The sequence below is a fragment of the Cynocephalus volans genome, chromosome 9 (genome assembly GCF_027409185.1).
Source record: "Cynocephalus volans isolate mCynVol1 chromosome 9, mCynVol1.pri, whole genome shotgun sequence".
Classification (NCBI taxonomy): domain Eukaryota; kingdom Metazoa; phylum Chordata; class Mammalia; order Dermoptera; family Cynocephalidae; genus Cynocephalus; species Cynocephalus volans.
In genome coordinates this window covers 42,897,542-42,925,058 of record NC_084468.1, presented here as the reverse complement: position 1 = coordinate 42,925,058, position 27,517 = coordinate 42,897,542, and the positions used below count along the sequence as shown (strand labels likewise).

The following is a 27,517-nucleotide window of genomic DNA, read 5'->3' as shown; positions in this document are numbered from 1 at the left end:
GGAAGTCAGAGGACTATAGTGTTACCTTTCTTCTTATCACTAAAATGTTGCCTAATCCTGGAGTAGCTCCAAGTCATGATGTTAAATGGGGAGGCTAGAATGTACCCTTTATTCTGATTGAAGTCATCCTAGCATTTTTTTCTTTTGTTGTATTTCTGCGACTTACTTCCCTTTTACAAAAGGGAATTGGGGCTTAAGCTGTGAGTGTACATTGCAGAAGAGAGCATGGTGAGATTTGTTCTTATATGATAGCTACACCTTTTAGTTACTTTTGAATTGATACAGATACTGCTGACAGGCACACAGAATTTGACTTCTCAGATAAATGTTAGTCTGATGTTTATTCATGCCAGATTTCTTAAAATTGTAAATAGTAACTGTCATAAACTCATGATGAGATGTGTAATAAGGCAACGTGTTCTGATGTAGAAGTTCATGAACTAAGGGATTTAACTAAACTTTACTAATCTTAGGACATCACCATGTATTAGATTAAATTATATAATATTGTTGGTTTTGTAGGTAAAGTATTGCTGAATATGGGCAATAGATGGCTTATAATATATGGCTTAACCTAGTAAGATGAGAATTTCAACAATCTCAAATCATTCTTTGCTTGTTCATATAAGGAGTTCATTCTTCTCTACCTTGTTAACTGGGCTCTTTTTTCCTTATTTACTATACCCCGTCCCATCATGTCATTTGGTTACTCACAGTCACTTTTGTTTTCTGTTCTCCTGATTAAAAATATTATGAAAGGTTGTATTGATTAGGATGGGCTCTAGCAGCCACTTATTTTTAAGAAAATTATTATTATTTTTTCATGTAGAACCTTTCATGATGAAAAAGGTTCTAAGATCTGTTTGCTAAAGTTTCTGGACCATAAAACAGAACCATAGTGTGACACTCAGATTTGCAACACTGGACAGAGAATATAACTTTTTAGTGGTTTGGATTTCTCATTGGTAAAGTAGTGACAGTTTCTGTTGTCTCCTTCAGAATATAAGTGTTCAAAAATTGTGTTTTTTCAACATTAATAATTGCTATTATTAGCTTTTAATTATTAGCAATTAATAATTGCTATCAATTAGCAGCCAAGATAAAGGAAACAGTGTTCCTGTGGTCAACTCCAGTGAGACACAGAGAAAAGTGTCTTAAGTTGCAGTTTTGAGTTTTATTTAAAGAAGATGTTTGTAACTATTGCGAAAATAGAATAATTTAATCAGGCCCCCTCACCTTAGGTCCAGTTGGGGGTGGTGTGGTGCATTCTTTGTAAATAAGTTGTGTGTGGGTGGAGTTAGTGTGCATGGGCGGTGCTGCAACTTGGCTGGCGTTCACTGCCTCAGGCATCTGCTCCACCTGGCCATGCTCTCCGACCTACAGCTTCCAAGGACCTGTTTGCCAGTTACCTAGTTCATAGACCTGCCTGTGAGTGGTCTGGTGACCCAGCCTTGCCTGTGAGGGGTCTGGGGACCCAGCCTGGCATGAGAAGGGTTTGTGATCCAGTCTGGACAATGGGCTTGAGGGGTCTGTGAGCTCCAGACCCAGTCCTCGCTCTACAGTAACACTGAGTTGATGATGGCTGGAAGAGGAAGCTAGAGTCCTCTAAAGCTTTTTGTCTTCTTCATCTTTAAATTTAGAATGTCAACCCTATTATTTCTTTGTGCAGAGAGGACATCTCCCTTCTGTTTCTGGTATAGACATGCTGATGCAGCTCTTAGTGATGCCTTATAAGTCATAGGCTATCTTTGTTGAAATCTGGACAGTTGAGTCCAATTGCTTTTAGCAATCTCCTTAAACTAGGAGTCTGGAAGTAGCATCTCATTAAGGTTTTTCCTTCAATTCTACCTTCTTTTCCACTAGAGAGGTCATATATTATATTGAATAGTTTAGGATCTGCATTTAGATTGCCTGAATTAAAACCTGGCTTTTGTTCTTACTTTGGGAACTGTAAAATGTAGATAGTACTAGTACCCACTTTAGAAGGTTGTTCAGAGAATGTAAACAATTTAATACATCTAAAGTGCTTAGTGGTTGGGACAGTGTCAACACTTAGCAAAGTAGTACAAGTTTAATAATGATAAATATAATAACTTTCATTTTTCTTTATAAATAGTAATTCTGTAGGGATACTCTTTGATTCTTCTGTGGCCTACTGATCCCTTTGGATTTCATTGATCTTATCAAAAGGTCATTGGATTGACCTTTCAGGACAATGGTGTTTATTTCTAGGGAAATCTACTCTCACACTCCTCTCCTATTTTGGTCCAGATTTCATAGTATGTAGCAGATTAGCATTTCATCGTTTGTAGTTTGGAGGTGAAGGCTATCTTTTTGTTTCACTGAAGATAGGATTATCTTTCTTTGGTTTTTATGTTTTATTGTTTTAATAGAGGAGAATAGAGAAGATAAACCTTTACACTGGTATCCTCCAATAATTTTCTGATTCTCAGAGGCAATCACTTTTATTTTTTCAAACTAAAGTACTGTTGTATCTTGTTAAACAAAAATTATGGGAGGGCATTGTTTTGAACTGAGTGCCTGCACTAGGCCGCAATAGACCAGACCAAGTCAAAATGGAGTCACCCATGCTAAATGCCTCATGATCAAACTGAAACTTTAAGGAAGCAGGTAGATCCCCAAACAGACCAGTTTTCCCCCCAAACAGGAGATTTCAATCTACCCGAGTCAGTGTAATGAGGAAGTCCCTCCTGATTTAATGCTTACCAAGAAAAAGTAACCTAAAGTAACTTGAAGATAACCAATTAGCTTTTTTTTTTTTTTAATTCTCTTTTCCTGTTTCCACCTTACAAACCTGTTTTACCATTGTCCAGTGAGAGCTGTCATTCTACTTTATAGGATGGAGGCCACCCCATTCTTGGATTGTGAACAAAAGCCAATTAGATCTATAACTAAATTCGTTGTAATTTTTTCTTTTGACAGTCTGTAAGTAACATGCTTACATTGCTACTTCTTGCTTTTCCAGTTTTAGGTGTTGTCTATTGACTTCCTCCTGTTCTTCCTCCTACTGTGGAGGAAGATGCAGCTCTCTTTCACCATCTACTCCCCACCCACATGGAAATACACTTCCTGCTCTCACCCCCATTATATTTATATTAGCAGTAAGAGTATTGTTTATCTTACTCTGATGCTGTAGATGTTATTTATAGCTGGACTCTAGTTTACTATTATTTTTCCTTTTCTGCACAATTTTTTGTTTTCTCTGGGATTGATTTATTTTTTTTAAGTTGGCTAGGCCTTACTAACTTATTGTAAATCTCCTCATACATTCAGTTTCATCTCCTAGAAGAATTCTTTACAGGAACTTTGCAACTCAATCCAGTTTGGACTGTTGGTCTATTGGCTTTGTCATTCATCTTGGGATTTCTCTGCACCATTGTTGGGAGAGTCTCACCTCTCTCTTTCCTGTATTGGAATACTTGCTTCCTGGATTCTGTGTGTTTTTTGGTTTACTGCTTTATTTTGGTAGAGTATGTTCTCAAGTAGTTTTTTGAGAAGGGTGATCAGGAGGTAAAATTTTTAAAGCCTCGAATATTTGAAAGATGTCTTTTTTCTCTTGTCACTTCATTGATACCTTGGCTGAAGTATGGAATTTTAGGTTAGAAATTAATTTCTTTCTGAATTTTTTTCCATTATCTTCTTGCTTCCAGCAATACCCTTGATGATTGCCATTTTGCATTTTGATCCTTTCTGTGAAACCTGCTTTTAAGCATCCTGAATCTTCTGCTTATCCCCATAATTTTGAAATTTTATGAGGTGTGCCTTGATTTGTTTGTATTTCAATTTGGAAATAACCTTCATTTGGGGGAAATTTTTCTAATTTTTTTCTTTGTTTTCTCACTCTGTTTTTTTTTTTTTTGCTTTCTCCTTTTGGAACTCCTGTTTTTCAGATGCTGAACTTTCTGGGTGGGTCCTCTAATTCGATTATATCTTCAATTCTTTTTTTAACTTTTTATTTCTTGGGAGATTTTCTCAATTTTTTATTCTTACTCTTCTCTTGAGTTTTTCATTTCAGCTATCTTATTTTTAATTTCCCAAAGCACCCCCCCCCCCCCATTTTTGGTTGTCTGTTCCTTATTTTGGCAGTATCCTGACCTTATTTCATGCTGCAGTATCTTCTCTTAACTCTTTGATTTTACGGATTTCTATTTTAAACATTTTCTTTTTCTGCACAATATTTGTTTTTGCCAAGTAGCTTTTTTCCCATTTGTTGTTTGACTTTGGATTCATATTAGAATCTTTTTTCAGTTGTCTGGTGATCCTTGGCTTTCTCCTATCTATTTATTATCTGGGATTGTAAAGAGTCAGTTGGAAGCTTTGTGATGGGAGTGGGTCATGCTGACTTTGGGTTTAACTATAGGTGATCTGGCTGCAGCATTTCTGTTGGGGACACTCCCATGTATGTATCTTCAGGACTTCCCTCTTACTGCAGTCCCTATCCAGTGTCTTGGAGCCATGTTGAAGAAAGCTGAGTGATCTCCACATTTAGTAATGTACACTTGTACAGTTTTACTTAAATCCCCTCTTTTCAGTAGGGCAGTCCTAGCTTCAACTGTCTTTGATTTCTCTCAGGGTAGACCTTCTGTTTTATAATCTTCAGAGAATAAATCTCTAGTTTTCTGTTGGGGTTGAGGAGGTGAGTCACCTAGCTATATGACATGGAAGAGGGAATTTGGGGAGTCTGTTTCTTAAACAGACCTGCAAATGAGGTAAGTCCTTCTTTCCCACCACTTCTAGAGATGCTGGGTTCTGCTGATTCTTGATCTATTTAGAGGTTTTGCAGCATAAACTGGGTTGTTTCCAGACTTCCCCCCAGCAGGACCTACCATGTATTTATTTGCTTTTTAGTTTCTGATAGGTTATTGTTGTCTCCTTTCCTGTTTTCTATTTCCTTGAGAATTAATTCCTTAATAACAACAAAATAACTGTTTCAAATGGAATTTCAGGAGGGAGCCAATGCTGATGTGTGCATCCAACCCTTCATCTTTAGCAGGGAGTCTACAGGGAAAATTTTCCCTTGTTTATATCTGTGTACTTTAATAGTTTTCTTTGGCCGGGATTTCCCATTGTCCGATGAATGATACAACAGCAGTGAACTTTAATTGTATGATATCAAATGGTAGAGAGCGCCCTTCACCTGGAACTGGGAGACTTTTTTTCTGGTGTTGACTTGTGTGATCCTGGGCAAGTCATTTAACTTTTCTGAACCTCACCTTCTTAATTTGTAAAATGAGGGAGACAGATTAGATGATGACTAAGATTCCTTTCAGCTCGTATGGTATGATTCTGTATAAAACTATTAATCTCTCATATGAATCAGACAAGGTTATTTTTTTTCCCCAAGGCATTCAACATGAAGTATTTTTTCCTGTCCCTGATGTTGAGACCTTTTGCTTCTAGAACTTAAGATATGCCACAACCCACTTATCCTCCTGGGCCTTCCAAAAGTCTGCGTTCTTCCATTTTGTAACTACAGTATTGCTCACTGGGTTGGGAACTACACATTTGTATATGGCCTGTTTTCCAGAGCATAGCTTGCTTTTCCTCGGTAGCCTTTCTTATAAGTAGTCATTTTCACGCTGCATTGAAAATGTGTTGCACAAAGATGAAAAGATAATTTCCCAAGAAGTGGTATTTACATGCTGACAGTTTCTCAGGAAAACAAGATAGCATTCCAACATTTTAGTATGGAATAAGGAGGACCAACTTAGACGTAGGAGGAACAAGGGCTTTTCTCTGACTACTCAGCTTAGGATGGCCAATGGGTTAATAAGGTCTGTGATTCAACTGTGTGAGAGGCTACTATAAACACCAAGAGCGGTACAAAGAGCTGCAGGAGCCCAGTCTCTTCCTTTAAGGTAGTGGCTCTCAATTCTACCTGCACACTGAATCATGATGCCTGGGCCCCACCCCAGGCCACCTGAATCAAAAAATCTGGAAGTGCAGCCTAGACATCTGTATCTAAAATAAAAAAACTTCCTAGATGATCCTAATGTCCACAGTGTTGAGAACCATTCCTTTAGGAGTTTAACAGCTAGATGAGAAGTTAAAATATGTATATTAATTGCTATAGACATGGGGGAATATGATTAGCTCTATGATGATGAGTGATAGAGATTATGGACACAGGAATTGGAAGGTTTTTGATTAATTGGAGTCATCAGGAAAGGCTATATCAAGGAGTTGAGTTTTGAGCTGGTAGTTTTCATAGATGGAGAGAGTGAAGAAGAGAGAGTCCTTTAGGCCAGGAAATGAATGCTGTAAGGGGAGTCATTGGTCATTTGGTAGAATGTCTGGGGAAGAGTGAAGGTAAAGATTGGGTGTTAGGTTGCAGAATGTTTGGGGAAGTATGAAAGTAAAAATTGGATGTTTGGTTGCAGCCAAATTGTGGGCAATCTCCTGTGTCAGACTGAGAAGTTTTGGCTTTATCTTGCTGGTGATGGGGTGGCATTGAGGATTTCTGGTGAATGAAGTGATATGATGAACCTTTAGAGATTGATCTAATGGGAATGAGGGGTGTGTTCTTTGAATAAAGTGAGGCCAGAGGCTGGGGGATAGGAGGACCACTTGGGAAGCTACTATCATGGTCCAGGTGTGAGGTCTTAATGCTCTAAGATAGGGAAGTAGCTGCAAAATTGAAAATAACAATAATAAACATTTGTGTAGTGTTTTCACAGTAAAGAAATTCTTTCCCACATCTCATTTAAACCTCACATTAAGCTTGTGGTATTTCCCTCTGTGCTTTATAAATGAGAAACTGATGTTCAGAGCTTAAGCTGTTATAAAATAACCTTACACAAAATGAGGGGGCTGACTGGATGATGGCGGATCAGTGATGAGGGGTTCCAGGGGCACATTGGAGGTATCAGGTTGGGTGTGAAGAGGGTAGGAGTCCTCAGTGGCTAACTCATTGTCCAGTCTCTGGCTAGGCTATCAAGTAGCAACTTAATGATTCATGTCACTCCTGTTGCCTCTGTGGTTTGTTATGCAATTATTTCTTAAAAGGGTGTGGTAGAGGCAAGAAAAGGAGAGGCTGTTGTTAATTCGGCTTGCCCTGAATATGAATCTTCAGGCCTATTCCGAGTATCTTTGGGTTTTCAGATAAAGTTTGTTGAATTTTAAAAGTCTTAGTCTAGTATGGATAGTCTGGAGGTACGGGCTCCAAACATAGGCTGACAACCTTCTTATTCAGATGGACTCTACCCTGCATAGGGTTAGCTACGACTGGGTGGGTTTCCTTTTCTCTTGTAGTTGAGACGGGAGTTGTAGGGAAGGGAACTGTGGAGCTTTGTAGTGTAAACATCAGAGAACACCCTGTGGTTCTAGGGACTAGGAGGCTTGATCAAGATTACGTCTTTACCAGAGCTAGTGTGAACGTGTCCTCTGCCATGGTAATTCATTTTGTTCACGAGTCTACCCTGTCTACATGGTCATCTGTCTCATGTAACAAGATCCTGAGGCAATTCAAATGCCAGCCTAAACCAGCCATGCAGGTAATGAAATGTACTTTTCAATCTGAGATATCTGTTCCCTGCAATCAAGTAGTAAAAGAATGTGCCAGCAAGCTAAGGGGTACTGGGGAGGTGCCAGTGAGTGAATCATCATCATGGGGAACTTTGATTAGATTTTCTTATGAAATGATGGGATATGGAGGAGCAGGATAGAGACTGGGGAAGGAGAGGAGGTTGAGTTTTTGTGCCCTGGCCGTTTCATTCTAGGCACAGACAGTAGCATTCGTCCGCTCCAGCTTGGCTGAGGGTAAAAAGCCTATCTTGGTAATTTAAAATGGCAACATCCTTGGAAAATTAAAATGTCACATTTTAACTGTTTGTTTTCTCATTTTAGAATACTGGGATCTTCAATGGCAGGAGAAGGAGTAATTAGAAGACCGAGATGAGCTTGAACACTATTCTAGAAGAGATTCTTATTAAAAGGTCACAGCAGAAAAAGAAGACATCACCCTTAAACTACAAAGAGAGACTTTTTGTACTTACAAAGTCCATGTTAACCTACTATGAGGGTCGAGCAGAGGTAGGAGACAATCACAATACAACTTGCTGCTTTCTGGGTTGATACTATTTTAATAATGATGCCCTGCTCTCTAATCTTATAGAATGAGCTTTGGGTTAATGAAGTTAAGGTAATGGTTTGTTATCATTTGGACTTGAAAGATGAAGTTTAGGGTAGGGATAGAAATCATTCACGAGTCTGTTAATTATAGGCTTAGTATACATAGGTATCCATATTATATCAACCCACTGAATTAATCTATTCGAGAAAATAAATTCCTACATCAATTTTAGTTCCTTATGGAATTCATTACGTATATTGTATACGTGGCTCTTTCTCATAACCACCATATTATGTATCACAGTCTTCTTTAGCAAGTATGAACTGTTCATTGCTTTATATGAATATTACTTCATTATTAAGTGGAAGTTCTTAAAACCGGTTATTGATTTTGTGGACTCAGTACATTATTGAAGTTGAACCGAAACTGAAGTATTCAACTTTTTTTGTGATAAGCAGCTTCTGTGTTTTCAGTTGCCTTAGCTTCTTTCATCACTAGATGAGGCATTTGTGGTTACCTCTGGCCCCTTGTTTGCTCCTGACATACTGGGTATGGCATTTTCTAGTATTACCGTGGTGCCCTCTGCTAGAAGTATTCTTGGGTTCCAGGGAATGGCTGGGAACTGGGTTGCCCTTGGTTGACCACATGCTGTTGTGTAGTTGGTTACAGTGAATTGTTGATGATCCTGATGTTTGGTTTTAATTCTGCTTTTTTCCTAGAGCATCTACCTCAGAAGTTTATTTACTTGTTTTTGTTTTGTTTTGTTTTGTTTTTACTCCCATTGATTTCTCTGTGGTTTGGTTCCTCCAATCAGACAGAATGGTATTGCTTCTTACAGTGGTCTTCCACTCTGTTCATTTGTGCTGTAGCTTGTCATTGTGACATGGAATTTTTCAGGTTCGGGTAATTTCGGACCATAGTCCCTTATCCATAAATCCCCAAAATGCTGAAAAATAAAACTTAAAGAACTCTTCAAGTTGTAAAACTTGACTTGAAATGAGGCGATTTTTACTTTTTATCTTACTCAATGTGAATGTGTGTGTGTGTGTGCACGCATGCACGCGCGTGCACAGAAATATTAATGTGTTTCATTTTGAGGGGCCGTCTCAGTCCCTGCTGGGAGTGTTATGTAATATATGATATATGTGCTATCTTTCATTTTTTAAATCTGAAAAATTCAGAAATCCAAAAGCATTTCAAATAAGGACTGTTACCAGAAATATGAATTAGTTTAAAATCTAAGACAGATTTTAAGGGAAACATAAAGGAATAGAAGTATAGCCATGAAAGTGATAAAATGTGGTACTTTACTAACGAAGAAACCACAGAAACCTGCATTGTCTGCTTAGATATATGGACTGATAGTATTGAAATATATTGTAATTGATTTATGATCACTTTGAAGATCATAAATACACAGAGTTAAAAGTGCCCTAATTGCTTTAGCTTAAGCAGAATAAAAAGAACAGCAGAATCCCTCTGAATTTAGAACCAGCCTACTGTCTTGCCTTGGAGCAGCCTTAGCCACCATGAGAACACAAAGGGCAGAATGAGGAGGTTGTTGCACATGTGAAAACCCAGCCTCTAATGCTTACTGTCAGCAACCATCTCCTTTCTGGCTGCTGCTGACTGACCCAGGGAACCTAGTCCTGTTAGCTTAGTTCCTGTCTTAACCCCACTCCTCTGACAAGCAGGGCCTTTCTACCCCTCCTGGTTTCTTCTCTCATGGTCTGAAGGTCACTGGCATACTTTAGACCTACAGCTTGAAATGTGGTCACAGATTTGTTTGCCTCTCACAGTTAAAAAGAAATAGTTGACCAAGGTCCAGAGTTCAATCCTTTTACTGGCCAGCTACCAACAGAAATAAAAACAAAAACGGAAAATAGTTGCCAATATTAAAAAGAAAGTAGGAATTTTATGATAAGAATCAAAATTCCTGAAATAACAAATGTTCTGAGAGTGCTAGGCTGAATTCCCACATGACAACTCTCTGCCTGATGCGTTTTTTTCCCTGTTTGGGTTAATGTGCTCGGTCCCTGTTTGCCACTGATGAATCTTCTGGTTTCCATGTCCCTAGTCCTAGAAACTGATTCAAAAAGGGCTGTGATGTGGGTAACACATGAGAATCAACAGGTATTTAAGAAATAATATTGTGTTAAAATGTAAGACTCTAGAAATGACTTAGAAAAGCTTTGAGGGCCATTCCGGGTTCAAATAAATATCTCTAGAGATATTTATTTTAATTTTTCATAGTTCTTTTGTTTTCAGAAGAAAAACCACGAGGAGGCTGTTGATTGATCTGGTAGCTGTGATTCCTAGTTTTTTCATGACAGTCTGGTGCCACTAATACTTTGTTGAAACTCTTAGTTAAGCATAATGTCAGACAGGCATCATGTTCTCCTGATTCTTTGCACTCCAGCTCCTTCAACATGATAGGAACAGCTTTTATTGAAATTCTTCTCATTAAGTACAGCTTTATTGTGCTTTTTGGAATAGGCTGAGAAATTGTGTCCTAGATGATGAGAGATTCAGTCAAGCCATTTCCTCATCGTCTGATATTGCAACACCTGTGTTCCAGTTTCTGCTGTGGGCCATTCTTTAGTTTGTCCTCCTTTCTCTTATGGTAGTTGATCAGTTCATGTTTCTCCATATTCTACTGAGCTGAAAAACGATTGTTGGGAAAAAATAGGAAAATGGTCAGGGCCCCTCAGATGTTCAGAATATTGCCGAGCATTTGCTGTAAATATCCCCAGGTATTCCTTGTTACTACTTAATATAATTACATATGGGCTCCCAGGTGTCAAGGGTTATGGACTTATGTATAAAAGACTAACAGCTCTGATCCACGGTGCTTCTCAGAACTCTCAGTGAAGCCGCTAGGACAATTGCTCCTAGATCTGAATAAAACCCATTCATTTTTCTGTACAAGCAGCTCCCAGAACCTTTTTTTCCTATTACCCAGCTCACAGACCTGCATGTGGAGGGTTTGTGACCCAGTCTCTGCAACAGACTCGAGGGGTCTGTAAGCCCTCGCTTTACAAAGATCTTCCTGGCAGTTTATATGTTTGGATCATCCTCATAATAACACAGAACAAAGGACACTGGAGGTTTCATGAGCAATGTTGCTTTTTAGTCAGGGAACTAAATAATGCATGGGGTAGGTCCCCTGATGTTCCACTGGAGGCCCCATGTGGTATTGTGATGGATGTCAGGGAAGAACAGGGCTGGAGTTTAATCAGGAAAAAAACCTACTGAAGAAAGACGAGAAAAACAGGTGTAGAGATATTCTACATGTTGAGATGTTGAATGAAAAAATTTGTAGTATGTAAATTTGCAACTATTTTTAGCAAAGAAATTAGAAATTTTTATAATTGGATGTTGGTATTCTGATTGGTTGGTTTGTTGTCTATAATACTGTCCCATTTTGGAAACTGGCAAATAGTTTATAAAGTTGAAGGAGGAAGGAGACTGGTTGTGTCAGGGATCCTCAATGCCACATCCACGTTCCGTGATTCACTCTGAGGACTCACAGGACTCCACAATTAGTCATACTCACAGCTGTGGTTTATTACAGGGAAAGGATGCAAAGCAAGGCAAAGGGAAAATGCACTTGGGCCTGGCACAAGCTTTCAAGGGTCTTATTCTGGTGGAATTAAAAAGGATGTGCATAATTCCTCCAGTATCGAGTTATGACAGTTGTGAACTGTTGTCTATCAAGGAAGTTTATTGGACACTCGGTGTCCAAGGCTTTTGTTGGGGGCTGGTCACATAGGCACCCTGTGCTTAGCTCACCAAATTCCAGACTCCAGAAGGAAAGCAGGTGTTCAGCTTAAACCATATTGTTTGTACAGTTTAGGCACAATGAACCACTTTTATCAGTGTTGGGAATGGTGGGACCCTCCCCAAGTTCAAGTTCCCCAGTGCCAGCCAAGGGCCAACCTTGTAAGCAGGCTTTTCTCAGGCGAGCAGTCTCAGGCCTGCTGTGTTAGTAACTTTTTTCCTGCACATTAGTAGCAAAAATCATACAACTTACTGAGCTTTAATTACAGGCCTGCCACTGTGCTAAGGAAGTACTTGACATGCATTATTTCCTTTATTTCTCAAAACAATTCTCTGTTAAGTCTCATTAGACTTAATTTCAAAATGAGGATTGAGGCTTAGAAAGGTTAAAAACTTACACCATGTGTACCATACAAGAAATTGCATACAGCTCCAAGAAATTGCAGGGTTGTTTCTTCAAAGACTATCTTTGAAACAATTCCAGAGAAAGTTAGAAAAAAAATCTATTAAAGCTCTTCATAATATAGGTAAAGATTTATTTTAAAACTTTTGGTGATTATTTACTACTTTGTTACAGTTTTAAAAAAAATTTCTTTGTGATAGAAGAAAATGAACACAAAATAGGGTTTTTGTCCTGCATCTGCCACTAACTGGATTTTATAATGTTCTTCAATCTGTGTACATAGTTTAAAAATTACTTCCATAAATATCACCTTTTTACACTCAACACATCCTTTTTCATCACTATTTCAACCTCAGCACACATCTTAGGTTAAGAGACAGAATGGTGGAGGCAATCAGGATAAAATATAACACGAGTCTCTTACATACACTGAGAAAACTCATTTCTATAGGGTCTCCTGGGTCATATTAGGTTGTTTTTTGGACCAATCTTGGGAATCTAGAGACTCTCAGCGATACAGAGATAAGAGCCTATCTATTGAGGGTCTGAGATGAACTGATGTTTCTTCCTTAGTTGCATCCCCAGGTGGGAACCATAGGTTTATAGGGCCTTCTAATGTCTACCTGAAGATCTCTATCTCTCAGCTCTGCCTAGAATTCTGGAGTGGAAAAAACAATGCCTTTTACTGCAGGGCAGTTGGGAGCATCTGCATCAAACATTAGAGGTTAGCAGGCTGTTCTCCAGCATGTAAATAGCGGCATGACTCTACACACTCCATACGGCGGTCAGTATGTGATAGTATTTTTCTGCCTCTGAAAATTCTTAACTATGTTATGCCACGAAAACTTATTTTCTTATTGGCATTTGAGTTTCCTTGTTTCTGAAATACGGTAGTATAACTTCCTTTTTTGTGTCTCGATTTCTTTTCTCATGTCTCTTCTCCCATTTCTGATTCATAGCTGTATTCGTATTCTGCTTTTGTGGATCTGACCTTCCTCATCATTAATTACTTAAAAAGGCCAAGATGCCAGGTCTGAAGTCCAAAGGTCTGAATTACCCCCTTGACTTGCTGAACTGTCTCTTTTCGTTTAATGATATTGACTTTGTTTTCTCTAGGAAGCTGAAACCTATTTAAGAGAGAAGAGGGGGAGAATACCATTCTCTCCACCCAGACCCCTAGAAAATTTTTAAAACTTTTTACTTTGCTGTAGTTTCAAGCTTACAGAAAAGTTGCAGTAATAGTAGAAGGAACTCTCAAGTAACTTTTTCTCCATTTCACACATTGTCTGTGGTTGTGTCCCATTTGCTCCATCATTCTCTTGGTCTCTGTCTCTGTCTCTTTATATGCCTGTTTTTTTCCTAAACAATTTGAGGGTAAGTTGTAGACATTGCCCCTTTTACAACTAAATAGGTCATCGTATATTGTCGAGGAACAAGGACATTCTCTTTTATAACCACAGTGCAGTGATCAAAATCAAGACATCTAACATTGATTCAATACTATTATTGAATCCAGAGTCCACAAATTTCATTTATTGTTCCATTGATGTCTTTATAGCTCTTTCTCAACTTCCCTTCTCTCCACTCCCAAGTCCAGGATTTAATCCATGATCACACATTGCATGTAGTTGGTCAAAGCATAAAGCTTAGAGTCAGAGAAATGTATGGAAGAAATGCTGTCCTTTGTTACATGCTATAAAAGGCCAGCTATATCATGAATATTCAGTGATTGAGTATGATTCCATGAACATGGAATCGGATTTAAAAATCATTCCATTCCATTCTCCTACTCTCATTTCATTAGGAGCTGAAGATTTCCTTCCCCACCAAAGAAATTATTTTAGCATGGTTCACTAGGAGGAGTAAAAATCACTTATTACTATTTTCCGTAACTTTTGCCCCCTCCTCTTTTAATTTTAACTTTTTATCCTTCTGCGTTAAAACAGTTGTTAGGCATGCAGAACTTTTTATAGAGAACAGTATAGTATCAGTAATTACCAGTAGACGAAGAGGGGAGTTAATCAAAGGTTTAATCCTCCTGCAACTTAAAAGTAGGAACAATAAAAATATTTCAGATCTTGAAAAATACTCTTGGATCTGGTTCTGATAATTGTGCTTTATTAATGAGTTATTTGTATTATGATGAGAAAGAGAAATATAAAATTTTTCTTACTTTTTTTGTAAGAAAAATCAGCATTTTGTTTAAAATGCTATTACCTACTTTATTTTCTTTATAAGACTTGGCTCTCAGCAATTTTTAGTGATATCAAGAAGTCAAGTTTCCATGAAAGTTTTATTTAGCTTTTTTTTTTTTTTACTGTATATATTCAAAATACTGTGCTATAGGCACTGAAGGCAGCTATGAAAAGAACAATTCCCAGAATGTTTGGGAAATGGTATTATAGTTGAAATAAACATAGTGTTTCTACCTGCCCCTCTTTTCCCACCTCTGCCTACCTTGAAAGAATCTTTGTTTAATTGGAAATGTATGTAACATCTTGTTTTTTTTTTTTTTAAAGAATTATATTTGATGTCATGATTTTTGTAACTTGAGTTTTATTTCTCTCTGTTAAAACATGAACTACTCGGCTGGAGAATTCTTAGAAATCTTTGAAGCTATTTCCTTGTGATTAGTAGTTTCTATTAAGTGTTTATAGTTTGTAATATTAAGTGTATTAGTATTAGTTTCTATTAAGTAATTAGTAGTTCCTATTAAGTATTAAATGTTTGTTGATGAGGGTAGATGTGATAGGACTTATCTTGGGAGACAGTTTAAAAAGAGACAAAATGATATGAGTGGAAGAAACTCTGGTGGCAAAAGTGTAGACCTATATACAGTTTTTTTTCTGGGGGGTGGAGGTTGGGCAGGAGTTGTAGAAGACTTGCACTTGGCCAAGGGTGGGAATGTGAACAGCAGTAGGTAGAGAGAACCCACTTTATTTATTTATTTTTATTTTTAAAAAAGATGACTGGTAAGGGGATCTTAACCCTTGATTTGGTGTTGTCAGCACCACGCTCTCCCAAGTGAGTCAACCGGACATCCCTATGTAGGGATCCAAACCCGTGGTCTTGGTGCTATCAGCACCACACTCTCCCAAGTGAGCCACGGGCCAGCCCAAGAGAGAACCTACTTTATACAGTAGGAACAGCATGTGCAAAGGACCTGGGGTGAAAGTGGGTTTGATGTGTTTTTGGAACTGTTCTGTTCCAAGACCTATATAGATTTGTGTAGCTGATGATTACTCACACATGGGGATAATTGATTTGTCAAGTAATAAAGAATCATATAGTCTTCGGGTTTGAAGACACATTAAAGTATGACATCCAGATTTTCCACCTGTAGAAACTGAAGATGAGATTATTTGCTCCAGGTCAGCCAATAAGTTGGTTGTTAAGCCTGGACCAATTTTTAATGTTCCTGGATCATCCTCTCTCATAGCACTGCCTTACTTCTGGAAAGGATGTGTCTGACTTGCCCAAGTAGGTAAGGGTAGGTATGAGGATACCCTTAGATAACAGTAATATACAGCTTCAATAATATGATTATTCACAGTTATAAGGGATACTTCCTAGTGACTATTCAGACTCCTTTGCTTAAAAATACAGATAGTCCTTCATTTATGATGGGACCACATCCCAATTAACCCATCATAAGCTGAAAATATTTTAAGTACAAAATGCATCTATTATACCTAACCTACTGAACATCCTAGCTTAGCCTCCCTTACCTTAAACATGCTTAGAACACTTATGTTAGCCTACAATTGGGTAAAATCATCTAACACAAAACTTATTTTAAAGTGTTAGATAACTCATGTAATTTATTGAATACTGTACTGAAAGCGAAAAATAGAATGGTTGTATGGGTACTTGAAGTACAGTTTCTACTGAATGTGTATAGCTTTTGCACCAGTGTAAAGTTGAAAAATCATGTCAAAATATTATATAAAGTGGGGATTATCTGTACTTGTCACTTTCCTACCTTTGAAGCTTTGCTCCTGCTGTGCCTGAGTTCTCCTTCTGCCTTCTATTTACCCAAGTCTCCCCTCAAGTCCTCTTAAGTGGGAGGCCTTGTATACACCCCTGGTTGTAAATGCCTTGCCCTTTCTGAATTTCCTGTTTAAATTTGATTTTCTATTTAATTTGTATGTTATTATTATTGGCTTTTTTCTCACCAACTACAAAATAATCTCCTTGAGGGCAGAAGTTGTTGCTTCATAATTTGAACATATCACACAATGCCTTGCACCCGTTAGACTCTCAAAAAAGTTTTTGTTGATGATAATTACAATGGTGATGATTAGTAAGTATTTAAAGTAAGCAAAAAGGGCTTTAGAGAGACATTGTGGTAGTTATTTCCCACATAATTTTGCTACGTTTTATTTTTTGAGAAGATGCACTATTTAAATTTAAAAATAAAAGTTTGTTCTTATTTAGTATTTATTGGTATTAATCTCGCTCCCAAACTAAAATGTGGACATTATTATAAACAAGGAGTTATAAACTGTCAAAAGAAATCACATGGCTATTTGAGAAAGTGAAACTACATTTTAAGTTCTTTCTTAAGCTATTTTGGACATGCTAACTCAGCTACTGGTTGATGCTGGTCAGGTCCATGTAGAAAATTGTACACAGAACGGAGCTTAGAAACACCTTTGTTACTCAGCAAGTAATTCTGTTACCCTTTTAGGATAACTCCTGACATTATTGGCTTTGGGTTTTGTGAATGTAGTGTAATTCTGAGTTAAATGTTTAAGTATGGTGGTTACTGCTTCAGATAAAAACATTGTTACAGTCTTCTTACCAAACCTCTTTATTTACCTTTTTTTAAAATTTTCAGTCTTAGGGAACTGTCTCTAAGGTTTGTCTGGTTGGTCAACATCTAAAGAGAAGAATTTTACAAAATATGTGTAATATAGTTTGTATTAAATAAAATTAAATGAGTAAGCAAGATACTTAAATGGAATCTCTAGTGATTTTTGATAGATTGTGGGAAAGGAATTTTTCTCCATTATCCATTTATATAAGAAAACCTTTTCCTATTCTATTTTTATTCCAAGTAATCACATAGGTATAGCTGTTTCTTAATCTTATTTGCCAGGGTAAAAGAAACATGAATAGGTGTTATTGCTTGCTCACGAGATTGTAACTTGTAAATTTTGCTCCTCTTATAGGAATATGTATACAGTATAATTTCCTGGTAGAAGAGAGTCCATACACTTTTATTTGTAATATGGGACTCAGCTAATTTGTTTTAGTTTACTCATTTCTACAACAAAGATTTAGTGAGTATGGAGTAATCAAAAGATGAATGATTCTGGCTTTGTTAAGGTTACAGTCTGATTAAGTGATAGTCCTATCTCTGCGGGTTCTTAATGACGTACTTTTTAAATGCTGCTTCCGCTCTGTCGTGAAGGGGGTCACCTGAGGCCTGGAGTTTATACCCTGTGGGCCACTGTTGTTTGCACTTGCCCATGCATTTCTGGATTACTTGGGACTCTAAACTTCACTGGCCCTTGGGTTCCCGGGTGTAATATGGGGCAGTTGCATCTAGAAGATTTTAAGATTTCCTTTTGTTCTTAAATTTTACATAGCATAGATTCCAGAAGTACAAGGGTTTTGCATACACACTTGCATTGCTCTGTTCTCTTCAGCATCCTCATAAAATGTATCTGTAAATAACTCACAAATTTGTCCACCTTCTATTTTACAAATGAAGAAACTGGGGTACATCCAAATCAGGTGCCTTCTCTGAAGCGACAACCCATTAACTAGGTGGACCAAGAAGTCTTATCTTTCTGGCTTCTGTGTTATCTGTTAAACCACACTGTGCTACTTCTTACAAAGGAGGACTTCCTTTAACAGTATCTTCACTGACCACCTGGTCTACATTCGTTTCCTTCCTCCTTCCCTTCTTCGACTTGATATATCAGACTTTGAAAAGAGTGTTCTTTTACCAGCTGATTTGTGTTTGTTTTTTCCTCACTATGCCCTTGTAAGGTGGTGGGAAGCCGATGCATTTAAGTAATTAGAGTTGTACAGAAAAGAGAGACCCACTGAAAGAAAATACTTCTGTGAATGCTTATATGAAAGAAGCTGAAAAGGGTTATACTTAGGTGGTAACTCTCAAGAACTGTAAAGTGGGTTTGTTTAAATAGTACATTTCATAAGTACTTTAAATGATTCTTTACAGAGAAAACTCATAAGTAAATCAATTAAAGATGAATTTATTCATGTTCATTGCCTGTCACAACAGTAGAGAACATTGTCACAGTTGAAAAAGACTCTTAGAAATCTACTGCAATATATTAGTAAGTTAGTTAAACACTTTAAAATATAGTAAAGTAAGCTTATTTTTAGGTTAACTTGGATTGATGGTAGTACAATATGTTGCTTTGCCTCCCATGGATTTGTCACCCCTATTCCCCTGGGTGACGGAGCCACCAAAGATTATTCAAAGCCTATCTCTTCGGAGCAGTGAGAAGCCTCAAAAAGGGATTAATCTCCCAGAACCCTCAAGAGTGAGGCATTCCTTCCATTTGGGAAATTAACCATGAATTGGGGTTCTCTTCCTGCATTTATTTTCCAGCCCAGGAAGTTACAGAAAGAGACATAGGTGGGGTTATAGTTTTAACAATATAGGTTGGTAACATTCAGTGAAACAAGCCAGATGACATTCCATAAGGCAATTAAGTGATCCACCAACAAAAACTTGATCTTAGCAAAACATTTCTTCTCCCTACAGCAGCTTCCCAGTATCTTTACATATCAATCAGTAACTTGTCTCTCTTTGAACCAGCAGCCTTGCTGTGTTACAACTATTTATTTTACAACAGAGACTATATAGCCTGGGGAAAATTTCCTGTTTTATGTAAGGTCAATATTTGAAACTGCAAGGCTTTGGAAAACCAGGCCCCGTGAAGTACATTTGCTTTATGCATACTCTACACAATAGAAGAATAAGTGGTAGAGATTTGAATATTCTTGGGAAAAGATGAATAGGTTGATGCCAAAGATCAGATATGTATTCAAAATGTTTTTTTAAGAAAACCAGTGTCTTTTCTTTATTTTCAGGTGTCACACTTAATCACTTTCTAAAGGTAGGTGTATGATTAAAATATCTGTAGGAACAGGCCTAAAATCCATTGGATAAGATAGTGTGTTTCTTGAAGTTCTACAATTAGATTATCAGTGGTTTTCTGTTCCTTCATAATTGTAGGGAACATCTCTTGTGATCTGAGGTCAGTCTCTGAGTTAACAGAATTTCCGAGTTAGAGAGTAAGAGATTGAGAATGGACTCTGGTGCCAGATTACCTGGGTTCAAATCCTAAATTTGTTACTTTTTAAATGTGTGACCTTGAATAAATTATTTAATCTCTCTGTGCCTCATTTTCCTCACCTTTAAACTGGGAAGAACGATAGTACTAACCTCATAGGTGTTTGTGAGAAGCATATGGATCAGTGTACCTAATGTGGTTAGGGCAGTTCCTGGCATACGAGTGCCCTGTAAGCATCTGTTATTATTTACACGAGGCAGGTTGTGTGGTCCCTCACTTTTGTCTTTTTTATATAACATGTTTCAGAGTTTCTGGTCTCACATTTTGTTTTTCCCAGCTATAGATATTTTTGCAATGAGCCTGACTATCATTTTGTTTGTAGGTCGCTAAACACAGGTGATTCACTCTTTAAATTGATCTGTGGTGCTGGTAGCCTGCTTATGTTTGGAGTTTGGCTAGCTGGTCAAAATGTGTACCTCAGGTAGGGCTAGTTCATGCTTTTTGTGTTGATGGGACCCTCTTAGGGGCCTTCTGCTCTGAATGATTTTCTCTGGATGTGTGCGGTTGTGCACATGACAGGGTTGTATTAACTGTGGTGTTGCTTCAGTTTTACATTTCCATAACACTAGAGGTGGGTCCACTGTGAAGTTAAATAATAGTAAACATTATAGCCTTTCAATCCTGCAGCCCTTTCTAAGCCCCCTAGAAGGGCCCTAGCAATTTTGTATTCATGATTTTGCCTTTTATTTAATTAAAAAATTTTTAATTGACAAAGCCTTTGCCCTGAAGTGTATACATTTCAGGCCCCTCAAAACCTCTGCAAAGGAAACACCCCAGGCTTCCCAAGCCAGGGTGGTAGGGGGCCTTGGGCCTTGGCCATGCCCCCCGACACTTCAGCTAGCCCAGCAGTGACCACTGAGCCACCGTAGGAAGGGCCCCAGGTCCCTGAGCTGAAATGTTGGGGGGCGAGGGCTTTTGCCACACCCCCTGACATCTGCACCCAGCCCAGCAATGACCAAGCCTCCGCTGGAAGTCCCCCAGTCTCCCCTATGGGAATGAGGGGGTGCCACCAGACTCAATTCCACCCCTCCTCCTTCCTCCTTCTTCTGTCCCATTTCCCTCCCCTTTCCCCTGTCCCTCCCCAACTGCTCCACAACAACATCCTAGAATGTAAAAAATAATATTAATAAAGTTACATTTTCTTTAAAAAAAAACAAACCTCTGCAGAACATATAAGATTTTATTTGTTCTAATATCTGATATTTACAAGTTCTGCCAGTCAAATAACCCGACATCTCCATTGTAATACACCTAAAACACAAAACCATTTATAATTGGTTTATGTTCTTGAAAGTGTTCTTTAATAGAGTTTCATGGTCATTGCTTTTTAAAGTCCTATGCTTTCCTTGTTAAAAGTATTCTTGAGAATTTTAAGATTTTAGTTACTCTTGTGGATAGGTTATTTTTTTCCATGATATATTGCAATTAGTTATTGTTGGTATATAATCAAGCTTTAATTTTTATAAATGTATTTTATATCCAATCATTGTACTATGCTACTTCTAAACATTGCATAGACATTTGTATTATTTTTTTTTTTGGCAGCTGGCTGGTTCAGGGATTTGAACCCTTGATCTTGGTGTTATAACACTGTGCTGTCATGCTCTAACCAACTGAGCTAACTGGCCAGCCCTAAGTATTGGATAGTCACAATTTTCTATCAGCAACTTTACTTCAAAAGTGTTATTTTCTATTAAACTTAATCCAAATTATAAGAAAAATTTTAAAAAATTAAAGGAATTTTAAATATTAAACAGGATTACTCAAAAGGGTGGAATTAAATCTTTCTTTGCTGAGAATGTTATAAACTGTATGCTCTGGAGGAAGGTATTGAAGGGGAGTGGTGGAGGAACACACATAACCAATAACATTAAACTTTCTGAATTGACTGATAAATGAAATTTAGATATCTAGAAACCCAGAGTTATAATTAATAACCACTGCTGATTGGTGGGGTCATAGGATTTCAAACCCAGCCCATCTGACTGAAGGATACCCATAGATACCTCCACCTTAATTTCCTAGTCAAAAAGTTTCTTTTTTACTTGAATCAATTAATTTCTTACAAATATTTCAAGTGCCTCCTTTGTGCCAGGTACTATTCTAGGCTCTGGGGACCGAATGGTATATAAAATAAGTGCCCTGATATCTTGGAATTTAGCAGACAGCATATAGCCACACCAATAAATATCTCCCTGCTGTGAAGAAAAGTAAAGCCGATGGGAGGGATGTGGCCGTGTGTGCTGTTTTGGTAGGTGGTCAGGGAACAGAGACTTCAGGAAGAGCAGGGCAGGCCAGGGAGAAGCCAGGAGTGCAGAGCCCCAGGGGAGGCAGGAGTTGCTTCCTTGCTCAGAGAACAGCAGAGAGGCAGAGGAGCGGAATGGACGGGGTGTGGGAGGGGAGGAGGCCAGAGAGCCTGGCAAGGTCATGGCTGGTTTTGTGGATCATGAAAAGACTTTGGATTAAAAAAAGAAAAAAGTGATAGGAAGATTTTGGAGGGTTTTGAGCTGAGAATGACAAAGTTTGGCTCTTCCATCAATGCATCTCAGGATGCTGGGGTGTGGTGGAACATGAATTGGCAATTAGAAGGTTTGAGTTTTAATTCTGGCTCTGCTGGCCATTGTGACCTTGGAGAGGTCATGTATCCCATCAGTGCCTCAGTTTCCACCTTAATCACCAGAATCCGTTTCATGGCCAAATATTATAATTCCCAGATCTTAAAATAGTTCTTACATTCACATGTGCTGGCAGTGGTTGTTGGCTCAGTGGAATGGAGGAGACCTGCCACTCTCCTCAGACATGGCATCTTCTCTGCTCCCAGTGCTGGGCCTCGCCCCTGCCTCTGTGCAGCCAATTTCTGAGACTGCCTGGGCTGCGGTGGAACCTCCTGCTCTGTTCTTATTGGTGTCCCCAGTGCTAGGTGAGGGCATGGTAATGTACAGGGTAACTTACCTGGTAACTTACTTGGCTTGCCTTGGCCTTCAGCACACCTCGCCTTGCTTTGCATCTTCCAGTCTTTGTTGATGTCTAAAACTCATTTTCATTTTCTCTTCTTCTATTTGTCTTGTGAATTTATGTCTTTTTTTAAAAAATCCTTTTACTATCATTTTAAGTAGAACATAATAAGCCTATGATCAATGATTCTGCTTAATCTACATTCTGGAAATTCTTTAATGTGTTTATTCTATGATGGCTGAAAACTCTTCTCCTTTAGAATGTGTTTAAGAATGCTACCAACATTTCAGAGGAGTACAAAGGACCTGAAAGGACATTTGGGAATGTGATGCACGTGTGTGGGGGTGGGGGGGTTTGGGGGGATTGGGGGGTGGGGAGTGAGGGGGATGGGGGGTGGAGTTATAGGTACCGGCAGTATCCCAGCAACTCAGGACCTGAAGGGTTAAAGTGACAGCTGCTTGTGGGATAAATTCCAGAATTCCAAGTCTGTCATGCTAGGCTCTCTTCTGGACCTCAGTCCACCTTTTCACCCCTATCCCATGTTTTTTCCCGTAGGACTCTGTTGCTTCAGTCATACTGTCTGATTCCTGTTGAACCGTTTTTCATGTTCCCACTCCTGGGCCAATTCTTCTTACTGAACATCCATCCTTTTTTGCCTAAGGCCTAGTTCAAATGCCACCTTTACTGGATGCCTGCCCACTCCAGCAGAGTGGAAGATCTCTGTCCCCTTACTTTGAACTCCTGATACTCTTTTTGTATATGCAGTGCCTTTGGCACCTAGCAGTGCTACTTCCATGGCTACTTGCCCCTCCCTCTCTCTCTCCCTCCAATCCCCTTCCTCCCTCCCTCCCTTCCTTCCTTGTACTCAGTTGCTTTTATTAAAAAAACCAAAGCAGCTTTATCAAGATATAATTCACATCCCATATGATTCATCCATTTAAAGTTTCAGTGGTTTTTAGTATATTCAGCATTGTACAACTATACCACAGTTTCAAGACGTTTTCCATCCCCCCATATCCATGCTCAGTCACGCCCTATTTGGTCCACCAAGCCCCTACTCGCCTCAGCCCTGGGCAAACACTAATTTTTTTGCGTCCCTGTTGTTTTGCCTATTCTAGAACATTTCATATGAATGAAGTCACGCAATATGTGTTTTTTTGTGAGTCTGGCTTCTTTCACCTAACATTATGTGGCCAATGTTCATCTGTGTTGTCATATGTACAGTACTTGTTTTTCTTTTATTGCCAAATAATATTCTCTTATATGGATACACAACATTTTATCACTCATCAGTTGATGGATATTTGGTTTGTTCCCACTTTTTGGCTATTATGAATAATATAGCTAAGAACATTTGTGTGCAAGTTTTTTTCCCTCTCTGTGGGGTAAGCAGTATTATACTGTTTTTTTTTTTTTTTTTAACATTTGTTATTGTGCATTATACACACACAGATGTTATGTAAAACATGCTGTGGATTGAATGTCCCCCAAACATTGAAGCTTAATTTCCACTGTAACTGTTGAGGGTGGGAAATCCTATTATGATAATTGAAAGGTGGGGCCTTGAAGAGATAGTAGATTGTAGGACCATGCCATAGTGAATGTATTAATCCACTTGATGGTTTAAGGGTAGTCATGGGTGTGGTTCTGATGGATTTAAAAGGAGATTGATGAGGAGCTCTCTTGCTTCTGTCTTTCTTGCAATGTGATAACCTGCATTGCTGAAGTCACTGCTAAAGAAAGTCCTCACTGTAAGTGTTCCCTGGACTTTGGACTTCCCAGTCTCCAAACTGTAAGCAATAAATATTGTTTCTTTACAAATTACCCAGTTTCAGGTATTTCTGTTATAGCAACAGAAGAGGACTAATACAAAACATATATGTGAAGTTTAACAAAAATCATAAAGAAATATCCAGATAACCACTTACCAGGTAAAAAATAACTGAATATTACCAGCCCACCAAAAGGCACCCAGAGGCATCTTCCCAATGAAGTACTACTTCTGTTCCCCAGAAGTAAGCACTATTATGACTTTTGTAATCCTAATTGTATTGCTTTTTTTTGTATAGTTTTTTGATATAGTTTTGACATATGTGAATATATTCTTAAACAATATAGATTAATATTCTTCCTTTAAACACTCTGTAAATGTATTTTGTCTTGCTTCTTTTGTTCAATTTTATGCTTGGGAAGATGTTATAGATGTTTTATGTAATGGTAGTCCGTCCATTTTGATTGCTGCATAGTATTCCAATTTTTGAGAGTAAAGCAATATACTTACTTATTCTAATGTGGATGGACATTTTTTCTTGTATCCTGGAGTAGATGAGCCTGCATTTCCTTGCAATAGAGTATCTAGTTATATTGGAATTGATGGGTTAAAGGGTATATACATTTCTTTAACTTTGTAAGAGAATGTCTTAGTGTTTTTCTAATTGGTTGTCTCTATGTGCACTTTCACAAGTGGTTTATAAGAGAACCCAATTCTTGACAACTTTTGATGTTTTAAACTTTTTAATATTGCTTTATCTGGTGTGTGTGTGGGTGGGATGTGTGTGTGTGTGTGTGTGTGTGTGTGGTATTTCACTGTATTTTTAACTTGTGTTTCTCTTATTACTAATGAGGATGATCAAGCATACATATATTCATTGGCATTTACTGTCTATTAAGTGCCTATTTAGACTTTTTGCCTCTTAGGTTTTCCACCTTTTTCTTATTTATTCTTAAAAGATATAAAAAATATACAATCAAGCCCATTGCCTGTATATGCTTTATAAGTACTTGTTTATACTTTGTGTCTTATCTAACTCTCTTAATATATATTTTTTCTTTTTGTGATAAAATACGCATAACATAAAATTTGTCACTGGAACCATTTTAAAGTATGCAATTCAATGGCATCATGTACATTCATAATGTTGTGCAAAAATCACCACTATGTAGTTCTGGAACTTTTTCATCAACTCAGAGACTGTTGCCATTAAGTAGTCAGTCTGCATTCCCTGTTCCTTCCAGCCCCTGGCAAACACGAATCTGTTTTCTGTCTCTGTGAATTTGACTGTTCTGTATATTTCATACAAGTAGAATTACGCAATATGTTACCTTTTGCATCTGTCTTCTTCCACTAAGCATAGAGTTTTCAAGGTTCATTTATGTTGTAACATATATTAGTACTTCTTCATTCCTTTTTATAGCAAAATAATATTCCATTGTATGAATATACTACATTTTCTTTAATGATTTATCTGTTGATGGCTATTTGGGTTGTTTCTACTTTTTGCCTTTTGTAAATAGAGCTGCTATGAATGTTCATGTACACTTTTTATGTGACATACGTTTTCATTCCTCTTGGGTATAGGTGTCAAATGGCTTTGCTTTTGGGTAGCTATGTTTAACCTTTTGAGGATCTGCTGGACTTTTTTTCCAAAGTGGCTGTGACATTTTACATTCCCGTTAGCAGTATGTGAGGGTTCCCATTTCTCCAAATCCTCCTTAACACTTGTTATTATCTCTCTTGTTGATTATAGCCATTCTAATGGGTGTGAAGTGGTATAGATTTGAGTTTTCCTAATGGCTAATACTGTTGAACACCTTTTCATGTAGCTTATTTCTTTTCAAAATGCATATAGGCTATGAAACCTCTTGTCTGGCAGGAACCTCAGTTTTGATTTTTTTAAATAAAGGGGACAGTGGTGTGCTAGTAAATGTATAGCAACTGAGAGTAGGGGGAGAAGCCCTGATTTTTAGTGTTTGCCAATTTCCATGCTGCAAGTATTCCCACTGTGGCAGATTTCCAGCCTCCAACATGACGACATTGAGCGCAGAGCTGGGAAATGATGTGCCCGACAGGCTGTCCTGAGCTGGCATGAGCTGACTCCAGCACACTAGTGGAAGGGAGGAACAGGTGAGCAAGCCTCACTGGGCTGCCTGGTGTTATACAGGCTGGGCACTGCACAAACATAGTGAAAGGGGGTGCCTTTCACTTGTTAGTCTAAGGAGAAAAGGATGTGATATTTATTGAGTGTCTACCACTTACGTCATCTTCACCACAGTCTTCTGAGGCAGGTTGCGCCGTCTTCTTTTCAGAGAAATTTAAGACTTAGGGAACTTAATTAACTCACTCAGCAATTCACACCCAGTTATTATCAAAGTTAGATTTTTGTTTTGTTTTGTTGGCAGCTGGCCAGTATGGGGATCCAAACCCTTGACACTGGTGTTATCAACATTGTGCTCTAAACAACTGAGCTAACTGGCCAGACCAAAGCTGGGTTTTAAACCTGGTTTTTCTTATGCCAAAGCTCATTCCAGTTCACCAGCTGTGTTGGGGTTTGGGGAAATTTCCAAGACCACACCTGGGTTCAGTGATTTGCTAGAATATCTCATAGGACTTAGCCTATAGTTGGACTCATAACTCATTTATTACAGTAAAAAGTTACAAAGGAAAATCAGCAAAGGAAGAAGGCACATGGAAGAAACCAGGTGCAAGCTTCCAGAGTCCTCTCCCAGTGGGGTCACATAGCATGTGCTTGAAACATCCAGCAATGAGCAGTGACCGCACATGTGAAATATTGCCTATGAGGAAACTCAAGAGAGACTCAGTGTCCAAGGTCCTTTACTGTGGGCTGGTTTTATAGGTACCCTCTGCCTAGCATGTACCAAAATTCCAGACTCCCAGAAGAGAAGCTGCTATTCAGCATTAACCATTTTGTTTGTTCAAACCATTTAGGCACAGTGAGCCACTCATATCAGTGCTGGGAATGGTGCGACCCTCCCAAGATCCAGGTTCCCAGATGCCAGCAAAGGGCCAATCTTATTAGAAAGACAAGTAGGCCTTTCTAAAAGTAGCAGTCTCAGGCCTGCTGTATTAACTGTTTTCTTCACACTGTCCAAATACAAATATAGGACAGCAAATTGAGAAAGGACAGAGACCATGTCTGCTTATCATTGTAT

General features: G+C 38.3%; 1 protein-coding gene across 1 annotated transcript in view; it reads left to right on the top strand.

The window, feature by feature from the left end:
* The window catches only part of TEC (tec protein tyrosine kinase), a 124,922-nt gene that overhangs the window by 35,108 nt on the left and 62,297 nt on the right, over positions 1–27,517 (top strand). Inside the window, exon 2 of the mRNA XM_063107612.1 lies at positions 7,867–8,052. Within this exon, the coding sequence (XP_062963682.1) occupies positions 7,915–8,052 (138 nt within the window). The 5' untranslated portion in view covers positions 7,867–7,914. The remainder of the gene's footprint in view (positions 1–7,866; positions 8,053–27,517) is intronic.